The sequence below is a fragment of the Anomaloglossus baeobatrachus genome, chromosome 4, assembly GCF_048569485.1.
Source record: "Anomaloglossus baeobatrachus isolate aAnoBae1 chromosome 4, aAnoBae1.hap1, whole genome shotgun sequence".
NCBI classification, from domain to species: Eukaryota; Metazoa; Chordata; class Amphibia; order Anura; family Aromobatidae; genus Anomaloglossus; species Anomaloglossus baeobatrachus.
In genome coordinates, this window is record NC_134356.1 from 278633470 (window position 1) to 278654166 (window position 20697).

Genomic DNA, 20697 nt, shown 5'->3' on the forward strand with positions numbered 1-20697 from the left:
GGTGCCTAAACAATGGAGCTCCCCCACATGTGATCCCATTTTGGAAACTAGACCCCCCCCCCATACAAAAAAAATTAGTTTGGCGAAATAAAAAATACAGACATCAGTAAAAAAAAAAAAAAAAGAGCGCCTGCCACTAAGACCAGTGCCAAACGTGAGAGCAATGCACGAGTCTCGCATCGCATCATCCACTGCAGTCTGGAAGCGAGCAACTGCGCTGGATAATGCGATGCGAGAGGGCGGGGCGGCAGATGAGAAAGGGCGCAGCGGATGGAAGATGGGAAAGGGCGCAGCGGATGGAGGAGCGGCAGAGGATGGGAAAGGGCGCAGCGGATGGATGATGGGAAATGGCGCAGCGGATGGATGGGAAATGGCGCAGTGGATGGAGGAGCGGCAGAGGATGGGAAAGGGCGCAGCGGATGGATGATGGGAAATGGCGCAGCTGATGGATGGGAAATGGCGCAGTGGATGGAGGAGCGGCAGAGGATGGGGGGGTGAGATGGGGATACCTACCTTACAGGATGGATCTAGGCAGCAGGATCACAGCAGACAGAAGAGGCAGCAGATGAAGGAGGCAACAGATCGAGGAGGGTGAGAGGGGGCAGTAGATGGAAAATGGGAGAGAGCAGGCAGCAGATCGGGGAGGGGGGCAGAGTCTGATGTTAGAGAGAGATGGCACATGTAGGGGAAGGGAGGGGGGCTTGCAGCACATGTAGGGGGAGGGAGGGGGGCTTGCAGCACATGTAGGGGGAGGGAGGGGGGCTTGCAGCACATGTGCTGCAAGCCAGCCACCCTCCCCCCACATGTGCTGCAAGCCAGCCAGCCACCCTCCCCCCACATGTGCTGCAAGCCAGCCACCCTCCCCCCACATGTGCTGCAAGCCAGCCACCCTCCCCCCACATGTGCTGCAAGCCAGCCACCCTCCCCCCACATGTGCTGCAAGCCAGCCACCCTCCCCCCACATGTGCTGCAAGCCAGCCACCCTCCCCCCACATGTGCTGCAAGCCAGCCACCCTCCCCCCACATGTGCTGCAAGCCAGCCACCCTCCCCCCACATGTGCTGCAAGCCAGCCACCCTCCCCCCACATGTGCTGCAAGCCAGCCACCCTCCCCCCACATGTGCTGCAAGCCAGCCACCCTCCCCCCACATGTGCTGCAAGCCAGCCACCCTCCCCCCACATGTGCTGCAAGCCAGCCACCCTCCCCACGTGGGGGGAGGGTGGCTGGCTTGCAGCACATGTGGGGGGAGGGTGGCTGGCTTGCAGCACATGTGGGGGGAGGGTGGCAAGCCAGCCACCCTCCCCCCACATGTGCTGCAAGCCAGCCACCCTCCCCCCACATGTGCTGCAAGCCAGCCACCCTCCCCCCACATGTGCTGCAAGCCAGCCACCCTCCCCCCACGTGGGGGGAGGGTGGCTTGCAGCACATGGAGGGATAGGTGGTGTGGCGATGGAGAAGGGGCAGCCGATGAAGGAGGCGGCGGCGGCCGCCGATCGGGAGCAGCAGCGGCTGAAAAAGGTGGGTGCGACGGCGGCGGGGACAGTGGCGAGCATGGCGGCGGGGACGGCGGTGGATCGGGAGCGGCGGCGGGGACGGCGGTGGATTGGGAGCGGCGGCGGCGGGGATAGCGGTGGAGCGGGAGCATGGCGGCGGGGACGGCGGTGGATCGGGAGCGGCGGCGGAGACAGCGGTGCAGCGGGAGCATGGCGGCGGAGACAGCGGTGGAGCGGGAGCATGGCGGCGGGGACGGCGGTGGATCGGGAGCGGCGGTGGAGACAGCGGTGCAGCGGGAGCATGGCGGCGGAGACAGCGGTGCAGCGGGAGCATGGCGGCGGGGACGGCGGTGGATCGGGAGCGGTGGCGGAGACAGCGGTGCAGCGGGAGAATGGCGGCGGAGACAGCGGTGCAGCGGGAGCATGGCGGCGGGGACGGCGGTGGATCGGGAGCGGCGGCGGAGACAGCGGTGCAGCGGGAGCATGGCGGCGGAGACAGCGGTGCAGCGGGAGCATGGCGGCGGGGACGGCGGTGCAGCGGGAGCATGGCGGCGGGGACGGCGGTGGATCGGGAGCGGCGGCGGAGACAGCGGTGCAGCGGGAGCATGGCGGCGGGGACGGCGGTGGATCGGGAGCGGCGGCGGAGACAGCGGTGCAGCGGGAGCATGGCGGCGGGGACGGCGGTGGATCGGGAGCGGCGGCGGCGACAGCGGTGCAGCGGGAGCATGGCGGCGGGGACGGCGGTGGATCGGGAGCGGCGGCGGAGACAGCGGTGCAGCGGGAGCATGGCGGCGGGGACAGCGGTGAAGCGGCAGCAGCGGCGGGGCGATCGGAGACAGCGGCAGCAGCGGCGGGGCGATCGGAGACAGCGGCGTGGACAGCGGTGAAGCGGGAGCAGCGGCCGGGCGATCGGAGACAGCGGCGGTGAAGCGGGAGCAGCGGCGGCGCGATCGGAGACAGCGGCGGTGAAGCGGGAGCAGCGGCGGGGCGATCGGAGACAGCGGCGGGGACAGCGGTGAAGCGGGAGCAGCGGCGGGGCGATCGGAGACAGCGGCGGGGACAGCGGTGAAGCGGGAGCAGCGGCGGGGCGATCGGGGACAGGGGCGGGCGGCGGGGACAACAACTTACCGCTCTCCTCGGCTTCCAGGGACGGTCACAGGCCGCAGATCCACATTGATTGGAGAGAGCGGTCACAAGACCGGTCTCTCCAATCAGAGCTGGGGGCGGGTGAAGCATCGATCACCCAGCTCCAGCCAATGGCCAGTGCTACAGCAGCACTGATCAGGGCTGGATTTCAATGTTCCAGCCATTTTCAATGGCTGGAACATTACAGTGGCTGTAATTGGCTGAGCGGCGTTCGTCAGCCAATCACAGCCTCTGTAGGTTCGGGGAGGAGGCACCACCCCTCCTGAGGTCAGGCAGAGGTCCCCTCCTTCCCGAATCCACCGTTTAAGTAAATAAATTTCACTCCCCGGGGCTCCGGGACCGCGATTTCGCCAGGACGTACTGAGTACGTCATGGGTCGTTTAGCACCATGTGACCATGACGTACTCAGTACGTCCAAGGTCGTTAAGGGGTTAATACTACTTTTGCTGTTTCCCAGAATAGCATTGCCTCTTCCTCGTGCCCGCTGTTAGTGCCGCAATATTCCTCCCACCACTCCTTTAATGTTTTAATAAAATCTTTATCTTTGAGTAAGAATGATGGAAATCTCCATCAAGTACCTTTTTAAAAACGACTGCATTGTGGTAGCTTTCCTTTTCTATCACATATTCTAGAGTCTAGAATATGAGAGAAAAGAAAAGCTGCCACAATTTTAGTGTAATTAAAAAGTTCCTATAAAAAAAGTACACTTAATCTAGACTTTTAAGTGTACGTTTTTTAATTACACTAAAATTATGCCATTTCTTTGTACTTGCACACATTTTTTTGATAGTTTCCATATTCAGTTTTGACTATAAATTCAGCTTTTTGCTTATTACATTTCCAGTTGGATTACTTGTGGTTTTTCTGTTTTTTTGTTTTTTTTTTTATTACTTTTACAATGTCTTTAATGTATTTTGCTACTTGTTTTTAGGAGGAAGTTTCAGTGGAGGTGCTTAAAACTTACATTCAGGTACAAATTACTATTATTGTTAGTGTTTAAAACGTATCTGTCACCAAGTCAAAAGTGACTTATTTATCCTTGCTGCTTCCCTGAGTATTCCTGTTTTGTTTCCTTTTTTTTTTTTCCTTATCTGCTCTAGAGATCTCAATCTAGAGATATGGGCACTTTTTGTTCGTTGCCACTTTTATGGCCTTTACCAGAGGGATATTGATTACAGGATCCTTTGGGAGTGTGCATTTAGGCTATGTGCGCACGTTGCGTAGTGTCCATGCAGAAAATTCTGCAGCGATTTGGCAGTGCATGTGTGCTTCAAATCGCTGCAGAAATACTGCGTAATGGATGCAGTGTATCTGCTGTATAATGCCGATTTCATGCGCTCTGGATACTGCCCCTCCCATAGAGTGGGAGCAGCTTCCAAAGCGCACAAAATAAGTGACATGTTGCTTTTTTGAGCGCAGCAATTTGGATCAAAATTTCAGCATGCAAATCGTTGCGCTCTCAAACGCAACGTGCGCATGGATTATGCAAAATCTTCATAGATTGTGCTGGGGACGCAAGATGCATGCAGTTACGCTGCAGTGCAATACGCAGCGTAACTGCACGCAAATACGCAACGTGCGCACATAGCCTTAGACTGCTATGCATTACCCTATAAGGGTATGTCCACATCCCTGTCCTGTCACAGCAGCACCATAGAGCATGACTGGACGCTGACAGCAGACCAAGACAGAGCCGCACGATGAGAATGAACTCAGGTGAACCTTTGACGTCAGTGCCACGATACAGGCAGTAGTGCCGGGCCAGCAGCTGTGACTTCAGAGGTTCACCTGAGTTCATTGTCATTGCGCGGCTCAATTCAGTCACTTGGGTGATTTGCTGTCACAGGTGGAGGACTCCAGCTGTGGCAGCGGCTAACCTGAGTGATGTCACCACTGATAGCGCGACTGACTTCATTGGTTTCGTGGAGTTCATAGCGAGCAATCATGTCAGATGTAGCAGTGCTGGAAGTGTCATGGGATCTCGTGTGGATTACGTTGGACCTGGAGGGGTCTTTGGGGGTTAATAAAGTGGTGAAAGAGGGTGTTTTTTTGTCTTATTTCAAATAAAGGATTTTTGGGTGTTCGTGTTTATTTACTTTCACTTACAGATTAGTGATGGAGGGTGTCTCATAGAAGCCTGCCATCACTAAGCTAGGACTTAGTGTCAGCTATGGGCTGCCATTAACTCCTTATTACCCCAATTGCCACCGCACCAGGGCAATCTGGGTGAGCCAGGTAAAGTCCCGGGACTGTCGTATCTAATGGATGCGGCAATTTCGGGCTGGTGCTGGCTGATATGTTTAGGCTTGGTGGCTCCCAATAATGTGGGTCTCACAAGCCTGAGAATACCAGGCCCCAGCTGTGAGGCTTTATCTTTTCTGGGTATCAAAATTGAGGGGGACCGCACGCCTGTTTTTTTTTTTTTGTGTTTTTTTTTTTAATTATTGTGCTGTACGATATAGACCAGCCCACCGGCGGCTGTCACTCAGCGTGGGGTTGTGTTTGACTGCAACCAATCATAGGCATTGGTGGGCGGTGAAGCAGTGAATATGAGATAAGCCTAATGAGCGACCGACACTTTCAGAGGCAGGAAAGGCAGCGGGAGCAGTGTGAGAAAAGTTGGTGACCTGCGTTTTTGTTGACAAAAATGGATCCAAAATGCAACCAAAACGCAGTGCAAACGCACAGTTAAACATTTTGGTTGCATTTTGACACACTTCATTTCAGGTGGAAAATGTTCACAAAACGAATGAAGTGACATGCTGCTTTTTTTTTTTAAGGCAACAATTTTGACAAATATTTGTCAAACAAAACACTGCCTAAGAAAAGCAACGGGCGCATGGAATTTCTGATTTATTATAGACTTTGCTGGGGAAGCACAACACATGTATTTTGTCAGTGACCGTTTAAACGCAAGAAAAATGCAACGTGCGCACACGGCCTGAGAGCCATGCCCCTTTGGTATAGACCACAAAAATTAGCTCTAAGTAAAAGGCCAATATGCCTGTATCCGTTTGGCGAATAAAAACTAAAGTGAATTCTCAGTAATATAGCGGGAATAAAATAAAAGCAAAAACTGGTCACTTTTGCCTTGTTGACAGGTATTCTCAAACTGTTTTTGTTTTTTTGCATATGTATGTTCATATTACTAACTTGTAAGTATTCTTACATTAGTGAAATGCAATGACCATTATGTAAGAATTGTCTGTGTATTGTCTGTTCAACTTACAAACTGTACAGTGATAAAAGAAGTGTGTTCTTCGTTTTGCATCTGCCACTCAAATCACAATTTTACTTCCATAGTAAACAATGAATTTGGTCTCCTACCGGATATAAAGGCAGCCACACATTCTTTGGCTGTTGGACAACTATTGTTTGGCAGACTCTCCCATACACAGGAGCAGTCGTTCATCCTTAGTTATCCTGTGTTCTCAATGAGAAACTGATTGCTAAACATGTTTCTTTGAGCTAAACATACAATCAGCAGTCTGGAATCAGACTTGCTGAAGCAATATTTTCCTAAAATAACAAATTTTCCTAAAATAACAAATTTTCCAGGTCTCCCATACACATTAGACTTTTGCTCAACATTCGTCTGATGTGTATGGTGGACAGTAATTGTGTATGTAATGTATATGGTGCAATAACTTCTATACTGTAGCAGCCAGAGGCCAAGGCAGCGAAGCTCCATCCATGAAGGCAGAAGTCATTACGGGAGATTGATTCAAAGTTTTGGATTAACCCCTTCAGCCCCAGAGCGTTTTCCGTTTTTGCGGTTTTGTTTTTTGCTCCCCTTCTTCCGAGACCCGTAACTTTTTTTTATTTTTCTGTCAATCTTGCCATATGAGGGCTTGTTTTTTGCGGGACGAGTTGTACTTTTAATGAAATAAGTTTTACCATATAGTGTACTGGAAACCAGCAAAAAAATTCCAAGTGTGGAAAAACTGCAAAAAAACGTTTTTGAGAGGTTTTATTCAGGGTTCACTATATGGTAAAACTGATGTGTCAGTGTGATGTCTGAGGTCGGTGCGAGTTTGTAGACCCCAAACATGTATAGGTTTACTTGTATCTAAGGGGTTAAAAAAAATCACAAGCTTGTCCAATAAAAGTGGCGTACGTTTTGCGCCGTTTTGCGCCATTTTCCGAAACCCGTAGCGTTTTCATTTTTTGGGATTTTTGGCTCAGTGATGGCTTATTTTTTGCGTCTCGAGCTGACGTTTCTAATGGTACCATTTTTCCGCAGATGCTACGTTTTGATCGCCTGTTATTGCATTTTGCGTAAAACTTGCGGCGATCAAAAAACGTAATTTTGGCGTTTGGAATTTTTTTGCCGCTAAGCAGTTTACTGATCAGATTGATCGATTTTATATTTTGATAGAGCGGGCATTTCTGACCAAATGTGTGTATTTTTTTAACCCTTTAATTTTCAATGGGGTGAAAGGAGGGTGATTTGAACTTTTTAGGTTTTTGGTTTTTTTTTTTTATTTTTTTTATTTTTACTAGTCCCCCTAGGGGGCTATATGGATCAACAATGCGATCGCTCTGCCCTGTCTGCTGATCACAGCTACACAGCTGTAAATCGCAGACATCATCACTTTCTGATTCACTCTGCTCCGGGACGAGTGAAACCGAAAGTGACTCATGATAGCTACAGGCGTCATCACATGACCCTGTGCTACCATGGCAACCACCGAAAGTCACGTGATCACGCACGTGACTTCTGGTTGGGGCGGCGGTAAGTGAAAATAATGGCCGCACGCATATACATCTCGCTGCCAGACTTTGGCAGCGAGATGTTAGGGGTTAAATGTTTCGGGTGGAATACGATTCCACTCATAACATGCACGGATCGCCGCGACCTGCCCACGGCAGGGGGCGGGGATTAACCTCACATGATCCATGACGGATAGATCAGTCATTGGTCGTGAAGGTACGCGCACGCTGAGTTTTATTTGTTGCAGAAATTTTCTGCATCCTGTGGCAGAAAAACGCACTAAAAAATGCATGCTTTTTTTAATGAGGTTTTTATGACATGCATTTTTTACTGAAATCATTGGCTGAAAGTGCTAAAAACCACACCAACAATGGACATGCTGCTTCTTTTTTCTTCACCCAAAACTGCAAGGAAGAAGCAACATGCACACAGCACTTCAGAATTCTCATTGACTTTGCTGGCATAAGGATAGACATGCAGATTTGGGCAACAAAAATAAAAAATAAATAAATCTTTATTTTTATATAGCGCTAACATATTCCGCAGCGCTTTATATACATAAGGAACGCTGTCCCCATTGGGGCTCACAATCTACATTCCCTATCAATATGTCTTTGGAGTGTGGGAGGGAAGCGGAGTACCCGGAGAAAATCCACGCCAACACAGGGAGAACCTACAAACTCCTTGCAGATGTTGTCCTTGGTGGGATTTGAACCCAGGACCCCAGCGCTGCAAAGCTACAGTGCTAACCACTGAGCCACCGTGTCGCCCAACTGCACCATAAAACGCAGCGTGCGCACAAGGCTTAAGTTAGAAGGGAGCATGCTTTGACTGGAGAAAGCAAACACTTTAGGTACTATACAGAGCCCTGTCTGAAGAGTTATCAACAGTCTGCATTTGATAATCCTATTCCTAAAGGCAACCGCATTGCTTCAGTGTCTTCTTGGCTACATGCAGCTCAGATACTGCACTCACACTTTTGGTCAATAAGTAGACTTATGGCTATCTTGTAGTAACACTTTCCTTTGCACATTTTGACTACATACTGTTTTCAAGGCAGTGAACATTGTATTGTAGAGAAGTGCCTAGAACCATTCCTGTAGTGTTATTTTGGCTCATTAAATGTGAATTAAAATTAACTTGAAATCCCATATTTATTTTATTTTTTTTCTCTTATACTCTAGAAACTTGTGAATGAGAAACAAGTTAGCTTGATTGCCTTCTATGTCAGCCACCTTCCACAAGACCTCGGCATTTGTCAATATGCAGCATTTCTGGAGAATGTGACAGAACCAGAACAGCGCCATCATTGTCTGGAGCTTGCAAAGGAAGCAGGTTATTCCACAAATGTGTACTATGTTTCCCCTATAAAATTTGGGGAATTGACAAGTGGGAATTGCAGCTTGTACATAAGTTTTATTTGCTTTCTTTTGTGGTAAATGTCACTTATTTACAGGTTTGGAAGTTGCAACGATCACTAAGACAGTGGTCGAAAACACACGAAGAAAAAATGGAAGTGAATTTGCCCATCATGACTTTACACCAGCTCTGGATTCGGGCACAAGCGAGGTAAAATTCTAGTCTAACCTACTCCTATAGTAATCCACTTTAAAGAACTATTTACAAAACAATGTTAGCCCTTATCCATGAAATATGTGATAACTTGCTGATCACTGTGGGTGTGACGGGGATCTTGATTTAGTGCTGTGCAACACAACCGTATCATGAAGTGAGTAGGACTGCATTGCCTATGGGACTACCTGAGCACAATACAACAAAACACAACAATCCGTTAAGCTGTGACCACTAATGTCCAATAATTGAGAAAGTTATTCCGTTTTCTATGTAACATTTATAACATTAAAAACTTGTCCACTCTTTTGGTAAAAGTCTGCAGTCACTCTGACTGAATCCTTACAGCATACGCACTACATGTTGTTGAATTCTTCAGTGTCGTCAGTAAGAGCAGACTGGCATGGGTCCTCAAGTGTGCCATTTCTATACTTCCGGCCACATTCCAACTAGATATGTGAGGCCTTGTTCATTTCACTTGTATTGAGCAAGGCCAAGCATGTCTAGTCGTCACATGAGCATATATGCAAATACGTGCTGTAAGGATTAAGAAGTCTGCAGTCACATAGAATGTCTGCAGGCTTTTACCTTGACAACTCCTTTTAAAATCTCTATCATGATTACAACTGGTCAAAACAAATCTTTCTCAAGGAATACAGGCCAGCAATTGACTACATGTATTAAGTATGCAAGAGATTTAATTCCTAGATTATGATAAAGAACATAGGGAGTAATGGGGACCTGTGTTCCCATGTTCTTGTTGTGTATATTATTTGTCTATGATCATAACGCCTGAGTCACCCCTTTCTTAAACAGGACGATAGAGAAAAGATTGATGTGATAGACTGGCTGGTTTTTGATCCTACCCAAAGGGCTGAAGCTATAAAACAAAGCAATGCCATCATGCGGACATTTCTGGGTAAGTTTTTTTTTTTTTTTTTTCTTCTCTCTCTCTAGATTGTGTGATCTTGCTTATAGCTGTACAAAATGTATGTTATAAGGGCACAGCAAATATGTAATGGTTTTGGTACTATAAATTGTAATATTTCTAGAATTTTCTTGCTATTCCTATTTTAAGAATTAGAGTGATCACTAGAAATATCAGACTGGAAGGATGTACTTTTGGGATGATATTAAATAAGTAGTTAACCCATATTTATTATTGGCCACAACGATATTTTGTTGAGAAACAAGGTTGCTCTCAAATACCTTGTGTTGCCAATAGTGCCTGTGAGTGGCGCTATTGCGGACCGCTGTTCCCAATCGCCTGAGCCCCCTTGCCTCCTTGATTTCGGGGACCCGGTGATGTCACGTCAACTTCCTGTTCACCCTACGACATTGCAGCCGGCCCCAGTCTCCGTGAGTCACTGGGCTGTGGGCGGCGTTTCACCGCTCGTCACAGCCTAGCATCCCTCCTGCTTGCGCGCTCTGCAGAGAGGTGCTGGGCTGTGACGAGCAGTGAAACGCCGCCCACAGCCCTGTCACTGAGACTGGGGCCGGCCTCGGTGATGTCAGGTGAACAGGAAGTTGACGTGAAATCACCAGATCCCCCGAGGTCACGGAGCCTGGGGGGTCAGGCATGGGGAACAGCGGTCTGCAATAGCGCTACTCACAGGAACTATTGGCAACACAAGGTATTTGAGAAAAACATTGTTTCTCTGACACCTCATTGGGGGACACAGGACCATGGGTGTTATGCTGCCTATCCATAGGAGGACACTAAGTAGATGCAAAAGCATAGCTCCTCCTCTGCAGTATACACCCCCTGGCCGGGCCAGACAACCTCAGCTTTAGCTTAATGTCTGTAGGAGGTACTTCCTTTCAAGGTTTATTTTTTGAGGGCGACGGTTTCCTTTTGGGACCGATCTCCCACTACCATCAACGGGCGGGAACGTGGAGTGTCGCCTCCACGTACCCCCTCCTGCGACGCTGAATCCTGGGCTGGACGACTGATTCCACAGACACAGATTTTCCAAAGCCCAGGGTAGAGGCCTGTGCCCCTATAGCCCAATTCCTCAGCCCCTCTTTGCAGGCTCTGAGTTGAATATGGCACCAATTCCTCAGCCCCTCTTTGCAGGCTCTGAGTTGAATATGGCACAGCAAGCTGACTCTGCCATTTTCACTGCCTGGACGGAAGCAGTGTTTTAAGGTGAGATCCCCCCTGACTGGTTTCCCAGACAAAGGGAGAAAAGACGCTGCAGGGAAGGCTCCCAGGACATTTACAGTATTTATTATGAGAAAGTCCCTTGCTGAGTGCAAGGAAGAGAGTCCCAAGGATCCTGCACACACAGTGTTAACTTTTCTCTAGCTTGCTGGCTGGAGGAGGGGGGAAGTCACTCCTGTTTGCAGAAAGTCCTGCAGATAATTTCCTGGTGGCAGGGGGGGAGGGCCCAGGGCTCAGGGACTCACGCTGTTTATTTGCTCTAGCAGAAAAGCCGGCTGATAACCACCAGTGACAAGCTGTGTGCTGACTGGAGGGAGAGGGAGGAAAACTATCAGAAGCTCTCTTCCCACCGTTTTTTACTACCCGCAGCAAGGGGGGACACACTGACTTCATCTTCGCGCTCTTTTAGCGCTAAGCTGCCCCCCCTTCCCCCACTTCCCCCCGGAAAACGTGTGAAGATCTCCATAGAGCTTAATCCTTCCCGAGGACAGGGCCATCGGCTGATTCTGGTGAGGTGCTTGCTTCACTTGTAGCTCTGCTAAGCATTGCTCCCCCTCCTGGCATACTCCTATTAGGAACATGCAGAATTCTAAGGGCACTAAGCGTGCTAAGGCTCACATAGTCTATTATTCAGCCTGCACTGTCTGCCACGCTGAGCTACCACGTAAACACACCTCTTCTCTCTGTGAGTCCTGTGCCCCTATAGCCCCCCAAAACCCCCCTGCCACCACCGCCGCCACAGTCAGCCCAGAGCCTAGGGCTCCCAGCCCACCAAAATGGGTACAGTTTCTGTCCCAATCCATGGAAAAACTGTCACAGAACCTGGTGCTGGCTATGCAATGTCGTCCTCCACACCCTTCTGGGTCCCTGGACGGAACGCAGCCTGAGGATACCCCTATGGAGGATCCTTCCGAGGTAATCCGGGCACATGCTTCACCGGTTGCAGGGATCAGGAAAAGAGCATACGGCCGGGTGTCTCCAGCGGGCTCTCCCTCGGGAGCACACAGGGCAGGCTCTCCCACATGCTCCACGGCTTCTGAAGAGCTGGAGGAGGGAGAATGCTGTTTATACCAAGAGGATTCCTTGGTTTCAGCCTCCCCACATGATCAAACTGCAGTAGACTCCCTTATAGCAGCAATCAACCAAACTCTGCATGTGGAGGATCCCCCATCCACTACCACTGACCATGCGGTCTCCTTTTAAGAGGGCAAGGAAACCCCAAAAGGTTTTCGCTGATCACCCAGAGTTTCAGGATATCCTCACAAAGCAAAGGGAGAAGCCTGACAGGCGCTTCGGTAACCGAAAACGCATGGAGTCCCGGTACCCTTTTGCCTCACCTGCCCCTAAGGGCTGGGCCGATCTGCCCTCGGTCGACCCCCCCGGTCTCCCGCCTTACCACAAAGACGCTCCTGTCTTTCCCCGACAGACAGGTGGAGCACCTCGCCCGCTCTGCTTTTGAGGCTGCGGGTTCCTCCCTCTCGCCCTCCTTTGCCGCTGTGTGGGTCTCAAAGGTGATCTCGGTCTGGGCAGAATCCCTTAACACTTCGCTTGAGGAATCCAAGTTCCCTCATACCTTCACAGAGGTAATAGCTCAAATTGCCGCTGCGGCGGAGTATCTCATGCAGGCCTCCATGGACACTGCTACCTGCGCAGCGTTTGCCGCCTCAAATACCATAGCCATCCGTAGAGCTCTCTGGTTCTGACAATGGCGAGCGGAGTCTGCCTCCAAGAAGTCTCTCACGGGCCTTCCCTTATTTCCAGACCGATTGTTTGGCGAACGTCTGGACAAGCTCATTTCTGACGCCACGGGAGGAAAGAGTACCTAACTCCCCCAGCTGAAGTCCAGGACGTCCTTCACCAGACGTCCACAGTCCTCATTCCGCTCCTTTCGGAACTCATTTGGTTGGTCGACATCCCGTACTGTCCCCGCCACCAGCTGCGGACTACGCAGGGACCGACCTTCTCAGCTCTCCCCGAAACCCACTTCGTCATGGCAGCCTAGACCGAAACAGTCCAGGACTAGTGAGACTCGGCCACGACGGTTTCCCCCCTCATGACTCCTTCGGCGCCCCGGAAGACACACTCATTGTAGGAGGTCGACTGCGGCTCTTTCATCACATCTGGGCTGCCGCCTCAGACAACAAATGGGTGCGAGTCTTTGTGTCTTCCGGTTACCACATAGAATTTCGGACCCGACCCCCGAGTCGGTTCTTTCTCTCAAACCCCCCAAAGACTCGAAAACAACGCAAAGCTTTTTTTCTCAGCAATCCACTCGCTCCAAACAGCAGGAGTGATAATACCTGTCCCAGACGTCGAGAAGTTCGGAGGTTTTTATTCCAACCTCTTTGTGGTCCCCAAAAAGGATGGGTCAGTTCGACCCATCCTGGACCTCAAACACCTAAACAAACATGTGCACGTACGGAGATTCAGAATGGAGTCCCTAAGGTACATCATTGCATCCATGGTCGAAGGGGAATTCCTCGCCTCCATAGACATCAAGGACGCGTACCTGCACATACCCATCGCCCCAGATCACCAAAAGTTCCTCCGCTTCGCAATTCAGTACTCCCATTTTCAATTCGTAGCTCTACCCTTCGGCCTTGCCACCGCACCAAGGGTCTTCACCAAAGTCATGGCGGCCGCCATGAGCGTCCTTCACGCCAGGGGAGTAGTCGTTCTCCCTTACTTGGACGACCTCCTCATCAAGGCCCCCTCCTTCCGCGACTGCTTAATCAGCGTACAGATCACTGTGGACACCCTATCCCGCTTAGGGTGGCTAGTGAATCTGGACAAATCATCCCCGATCCCATCACGATCCATCACCTTCCTGGGCATGTCCCTGGACACCCGTCGGGGCTTGATCCTTCTCCCTCAGGACAAGGCGATCGCTCTTCAACGAGCGGTACGCTGCCTTCTACGTCCTCCGTCTCGCTCCATTCGATTGAGCATGAAAGTGCTCAGCAGGATGGTGGCAGCTATGGAAGCAGTACCCTTTGCTCAACTGCAGCTAGCCCTTCTAGTGGCCTGGGACAAGAGTCCCTTCTCCCTGGACAGACATCTTCACCTGACGCCTTCAGTCAGGTACGCACTCTGCTGGTGGCTTCGGTTATCATCCCTATCGAAGGGGAGATCCTTTCTCCCAGTGAACTGGCTGGTCCTGACCACGGACGCCAGCATCCTAGGCTGGGGAGCAGTGTACCCGGCACCACACTGCTCAAGGACGTTGGACGCCCCAGGAGTCTTTCCTACCCATAAACATCCTGGAACTTCGCGCGATCTTCCACGCGCTCAGAGCGTTCTGCCCTCTGCTAGCGGGTCGTCAGATTCGAGTCCAATCGGACAATGCGACAACTGTAGCCTATATCAATCGGCAGGGGGGCACCCGCAGCAAAGCGGCTTATCTCGAGGCCCACAAGATCCTCAGCTGGGCCGAATCGTCGGGATCAGTGATATCAGCGGTACACATACCGGGGGTAGAGAACTGGGCAGCAGACTTTCAAAGTCGCCAAGGCCTGGCCGCCGGAGAATGGTCTCTCCACCCAGATGTGTTTCTACACATCTGCACTCGCTGGGGCACACCAGACGTGGATCTAATGGCCTCAAGGTTGAATCCAAAGGTACCTGCGTTCATAGCCAGGTCACGCGACCCACAGTCCATTGGCGCAGCTGCTCTAGTCTGCTCCTGGCACCACTTCCGCCTGCCTTACATATTTCCACCTCTACCCCTGCTGCCGCGGGTAATCAGGAAGATCAAGGCAGAGGGAGTCCCAGTGATACTGATAGCACCGGACTGGCCCAGGCGCACCTGGTACGCCGAATTAGTACAAATGCTCACAGACGCACCGTGGCGCTTTCCAGACATCCCAGACTTGCTGACCCAAGGGCCCATTTCTCTTCAGAACTCCAGAGCCCTGAAGCTGACGGCATGGCCATTGAGACCTGGGTATTAACAAGAGCGGGATTCTCCCCCGCGGTTATTTCCACCATGATCAGCGCCCGAAAGCCTGCTTCATCCCGCATTTACCACCGTACATGGAAAATCTTCCTTTCATGGTGCAGGGAAACTAACGTCCAGCCTATGCCTCTGGCCATCCCCAGAATTCTCAACTTTCTACAGTCTGCCTTGCAAGCGGGGTTGGCTCTCCGTTCCCTTAAAGGGCAGGTCTCAGCGCTCTCAATCTTCTACCAATGCCGCCTGGCTCAAAAAACGTCAAGACCTTCCTCCAGGGCGTTTCCCATCTAGTTCCCCCGTACAAACGGCCGCTGGGACCATGGGACCTCAACCTCGTTCTGGACTGTCTCCAGAGGTCTCCCTTTGAACCCCTCAAGGAATCCTCCCTTGCTCTTCTGTCCTGGAAGGTAACATTCCTGGTGGCAATTACGTCCATCGAGCCTTTTCTGATCTTTCACCAGGACAAGGTGGTTCTGCGCCCCCTTCCGGATTTCCTTTCAAAGGTTCTTACCCCGTTTCATTTGAACGAGGACATTGTTCTGCCTTCCTTTTGTCCACACCCAGTTCATAGGGTGGAAAGGTCTCTGCATTCGTTAGACCTCGTCAGAGCTCTCAGATATTACATATCCAGGACAGCCCCCTTTAGGAAAACTGACTCTTTGTTCGTCATTCCTGAGGGGCCTAAGAAGGGACAGGCAGCTTCAAAGGCGACTCTGGCTCGCTGGATTCGCTCTGCGATCCAGGAAGTTTACCGCTTGCAACTCAAGCCCATTCCTAGTGGGCTGCGGGCTCATTCCACGCGAGCAGTTGGCGCTTCGTGGGCCATTCGGCATCAGGCTTCAATGGAACAGGTGTGTAAGGCTGCGACCTGGTATAGCCTACATACGTTTTCAAAGCATTACAGAGTCCATACCCAGGTTTCAACTGAGGCAAATCTGGGTAGGAAAATTCTGCAAACGGCAGTAGAGCACCTCTCTCAGTAGGCTCTCCAGGCTGTCTGGGACTGGTTCCCAGTTCTTGGGTTGTGTTGTCTTTTTTATTTTTCCCACCTATGGACTGCTTTAGGACGTCCCATGGTCCTGTGTCCCCCAATGAGGCGTCAGAGAAAAACGGATTTTTGTGTACTCACCGTAAAATCGTTTTCTCTTAGCCATCATTGGGGGACACAGCACCGACCCTGTTGCCCTGTTGGGCCTTGGTTCTCTCAGTACCTTATTTGGTTATGACTCTTATTTTCTGATGTTCCTCTGTTGAGAAGTTTTTACTGTTTTTTTTTTTTTCTCCTACTGCTTGTGTACTATAACTGAGGTTGCCTTGCCCGGCCAGGGGGTGTATACTGCAGAGGAGGAGCTATGCTTTTGCATTTTCTTGGTGTCCTCCTATGGATAGGCAGCATAACACCCATTGTCCTATGTCCCCCAGTGATGGCTAAGAGAAAACGATTTTACAGTGAGTACACAAAAATCCGTTTTTCTCAACATAATATCGAAGTGGCCAATAATGAATCTGGGTGAACCACCGCTTTTAAGAATAAAATTTGTAGAAAGGAAAACGTCTGTAGACTAAAAAATAATCTCTGTCAACCAGATTTTTCTTCCTGTTTGGTCATTGGTAGCTTTTATTTTGCGTCAAACAACGTGATCATAATTACATTGATTTCTGCTTTTTTTTTTCTTGATTTCTGTTATGAGTCATGCATGAAACTATATTGCCTTGAAAAAATAATTCCTACCCCGTGAATTTTTCCATTTTTTTTTCTTTTCACATTATACCCAAAAAAAACAAAGTTTGTAAGTAATTGTAAAGTGTAAATCAAATACATGGTTTTCTAAATATTTTAAAAATATAAATCTGAAAATTGTGACATGCATTTGTATTCAACCCCACGGAGTCAAAACTTTGTAGGACCTCCTTTCGATGCAATTGCCGCTGCAGGCTTTTTGGGGTATGTCTCTGTCAGCTTTGCACATCTAGAGGCTGTAATTTTTGCCCAGTCTTATTTGCAAAATAGCTCTAGCTCAGTGAGATTGGATGGAGAGGTGTCTGAAGAACAATTTTCAAGTCTTTCCACAGATTCTCACAGGGAGAATCAATCTCAGTGGGATTTAGGTTTGGACTGTGACTGGGCCATTCACACACATGAATATGCTTTGATCTAAACCAATTCATTGTATCTGTGGCAGAAGGTGTAGGGTCATTGTTCTGCTGGAAAGTCATCCCATAAATTTTGGCCAGCTTCCATTTCCCTGCTTAGGAAAAAATACATTTTTGATAGTAAACCATAAGAAGTCTGTTTGCCGTTTGCAAAAAGCCATGTAGGAGACACATGTAACATGTGGAAGTATGTGCTCTGCTGAGTTGAGACTATAAAGCAGAACTTTTTGGGATAAAGGGAAAATGCTCTGTTTTGGAAAACTAATATTGCATGTCACCCTGAAAACATCATCCCCAACCATCAAACATGGTGGTAGCAGCATAATGCTGCAGGGATGCTATTCTTGCCAATCTTCCATATGGACAGATTTGTGAAATATACCGTATATACTGGCGTATAAGACGACTTTTTACCCCCTTAAAAAAATGGCTACAGTGGGGGGTCGTCTTATACGCCGGATATACAGCATATATCATATATATCATACAGCATATACAGCGGATATATAGCGGATATATAGCAGGGGGCCGCACTGTGTGAGGAGGGGTTTTTTTTTTCACTGTCCAGTATAACCAATAGGATTAGTGCAGTAACGCCAGATTCCCCTCGCATCCATGCAGGGACATTAATGAAGAGCTTACATGCTGGTGTAAGTGTGCATATTGCTACAGTAAGTGCTGCTGCCGACCCCGCCCCCTTTCTCGGCCCGGTGACTCCCCCGCCCCTGCACTAATCCTATTGGTTATACTGGACAGTAAAAAAAACACCTCCTCACACAGTGCGGCCCCCTGCTCTTAGCATACTGAAGCATACTGAATATGTATCACAAGATGTCATTGATGTACGGTACTTATGATATCAGATGACGAACAGGAGGATTTTAAAGGCTTTTAAAGGGAAACTGTCATGCCAGCAAGACCTGTTACAATATCGCAGCTTACAGTTATGATCACCAGGCACTTGCTCTCTTGTTTGTTTTGCAAAGTTTTAGCTTTACCGTACATGTTTGAAACAACCTTATGTTTATAAGTGACAGTTTTGCTGCTATATACAGTACCTGCATGTCATATGCATTTGAATTAAAATTAACATGTTGCAATCAAAGCAGACTTTTTTTCATTTGGGAGCGGGGTAGTCTTATACAGTGAGTATATCCCAAATTCTATATTTTTAGGGCAGAAGTTGGGGGTCGTCTTATACGCCGGCATATACGGTAATAGTTGTCTTTTGGACAGATTCCACCTGACCTGTGGATCTCTGCAGCTCCTCCAGAGTGACAATCTGCTTCTTAGCTGGTTCTCTAATTAGATTTCTCCTTGCTTGGAATGCTAATTTAGGTGCACAGCCATGTTTTGTCAGTTTGCAGTTATACCATATCCCTTCCATTTTTCATTTTTTCATGATGGTTTGTGCAACGCACTGTGAGATTTTCAGAGCTGGGTCTTTTTTTTTTTTTTTTTTTTATAACCTAACCCTGCCTTACACTTCTCCACAACGTTATCCCTGATATGTCTGGTGTGTACATTGGTTTTGATTATACTGTTTGATTCCCTAATGTTCTCAAACCATCCTCTGAGGCCTAGACAGAACAGCTGCATTTATACAAAGAATAAATTATACACAGGTAATCTAATTTACTAATTAGATGACTTATGTATGCAATTGGTCATTCGAAATTTTATTTAGTGATATCCGACTACATAGGGCTGAATACAAATACACTCCACAGGTTTCAGATTTATGGTTTAAATATTTAGAAAACCATGTATTATTTTCTTTACACTTCAGTAATACTTGCTACTTAGTGTTGGTCTATCACATAAAATACTTTTAAAGTTTGGTTGCAAGTGGGAAAACCTCACTGGGTGTGAACAGTTTTTCAAGGCACTTTGTACATGACAACCAGTAATAGGGCCATCTCCACAGTGTATTGATGTTTGCTTTTAGGTTTTGGGGCTTACTCTTACATAGATTTCACCTTTTTCCACTTTTTTCAGCCCACAGCCTTGCAGATGTTGGAATTAAGTACAGCCATATTCACCCTGCCCTGGTCCAGCAATGTCTCTCTGCTGCTCTCAGTGATGATTCACAGGCTGTAGCGGTGACATTGCGACTACAGTATAAAGACTATTGCAGCTAATCACTGGGCTCAGTATCTTGTGACAGACAGACATATATATGCTTTTTCAGTGTTAATATGGAGAGAGGAGAATAAGGCCCGGATTAGGGAAAGATGGATTATTTTGATTGAGAACAAAGGAGAGGGAATCTTTAATATTGATTTTTTTTTTTTTTTTTTTTTCTTTTGGAAACTATCGAGTTAACACCTTCAAATTATCTGATGCACTTTAGAGGCTCAGCTGGTGCCATTGAACTAGGTTTTGATGACATCCAAATGTCCCCATTTGGTTAACATTTTTTACAGGCCAGGTGTAAACCAATAATGAGGCCCTCACTTTCCAGTAATACTGTATACAGTATAGAAGACTACTTTTTTGTGAATGGAAAATGGTTCATAATATGCAACAAGAAAAATATGCATTTAGAGAATCTTAAAGACAGGATTTAAAGTTTGCAATAATTTTTAGGTTGGGTAAAGTACACTGTTGGTGGGATGTCCTTTTTAGATCCTGAATTAGGCTAGGTTCACATTTCCGTTGTTTTCCATCAGTCACATGCGTTGCTTGAGGCTTGTGACTGATGCGTTGTACAACGGATGATAAGGCTATGTGCCCACGCTGCGGAAAATGCGCGGATTTTGCCGCGGATTTCTCGCGGAAAAGCCGCAGATATCCCGAAAATCTGCAGCTCAGGCACTTCCCAGCCATTTCTATGGCATTTTGGAAATGCTGTGCCCACGCTGCGGATTTTTCCGCAGCGGATTTCGTGCGGATTTTGATCCGGAAAAATCTGCAACATGTCAATTATTGTTGCGGATTTTCATCCGGATTTTGGCTTTAAAATTGGGGAAAAAAAAAAATCCGCATCAAATCCGTGGCAATTCCGCGGTAAATCGCGGGAAAGCTGCAGATTTTGATGCAGAAAATTCCGCAGATACATTCTCCCGTGGACACATAGCCTTAGAATTCATTGTCGGACTCCGTTGTAAAACGTGAGAGAGAGAGAGCGATCAGCTGATGCTTCACAATAGCCGGCCGCCGGCTTTTGAGAGCGAACAGATTATCTCCCGGCGGCCGGCTAATGAGAGCGATCAGCCGGGACATCAGCTGATCGCTCACAGCAGCCGGCCGCCAGGAGATCAGCTGATCGCTCACAGCAGCCGGCCGCCAAGAGAGCATGCGCAGCGAAATCAAAAGGATTCCGCTGCTCAAAAAACGTTACATGCAGCGTTCCTGCCGCCCGACGGTCAGGCGGAGCATGCAACGCAGCATCATCAGTCACAATCCGCCGCTCATAAAAGTATATGGGAACAACGGAATCCGCCAAATGGATTCCGTTGTTTACCAGAGCCGCGGATTGTGACTGATACAAATTGATGGA

At 48.8% G+C, this 20697-nt stretch overlaps 1 protein-coding gene across 1 annotated transcript in view; it reads left to right on the forward strand.

Moving 5' to 3' along the window:
* NUP107 (nucleoporin 107) overlaps positions 1–20697 on the forward strand; it is a 145215-nt gene that overhangs the window by 115425 nt on the left and 9093 nt on the right. The window contains exons 20-23 of the mRNA XM_075342464.1: positions 3571–3609; positions 8538–8688; positions 8810–8922; positions 9742–9844. Coding sequence (XP_075198579.1) covers positions 3571–3609; positions 8538–8688; positions 8810–8922; positions 9742–9844 — 406 coding nt within the window. The remainder of the gene's footprint in view (positions 1–3570; positions 3610–8537; positions 8689–8809; positions 8923–9741; positions 9845–20697) is intronic.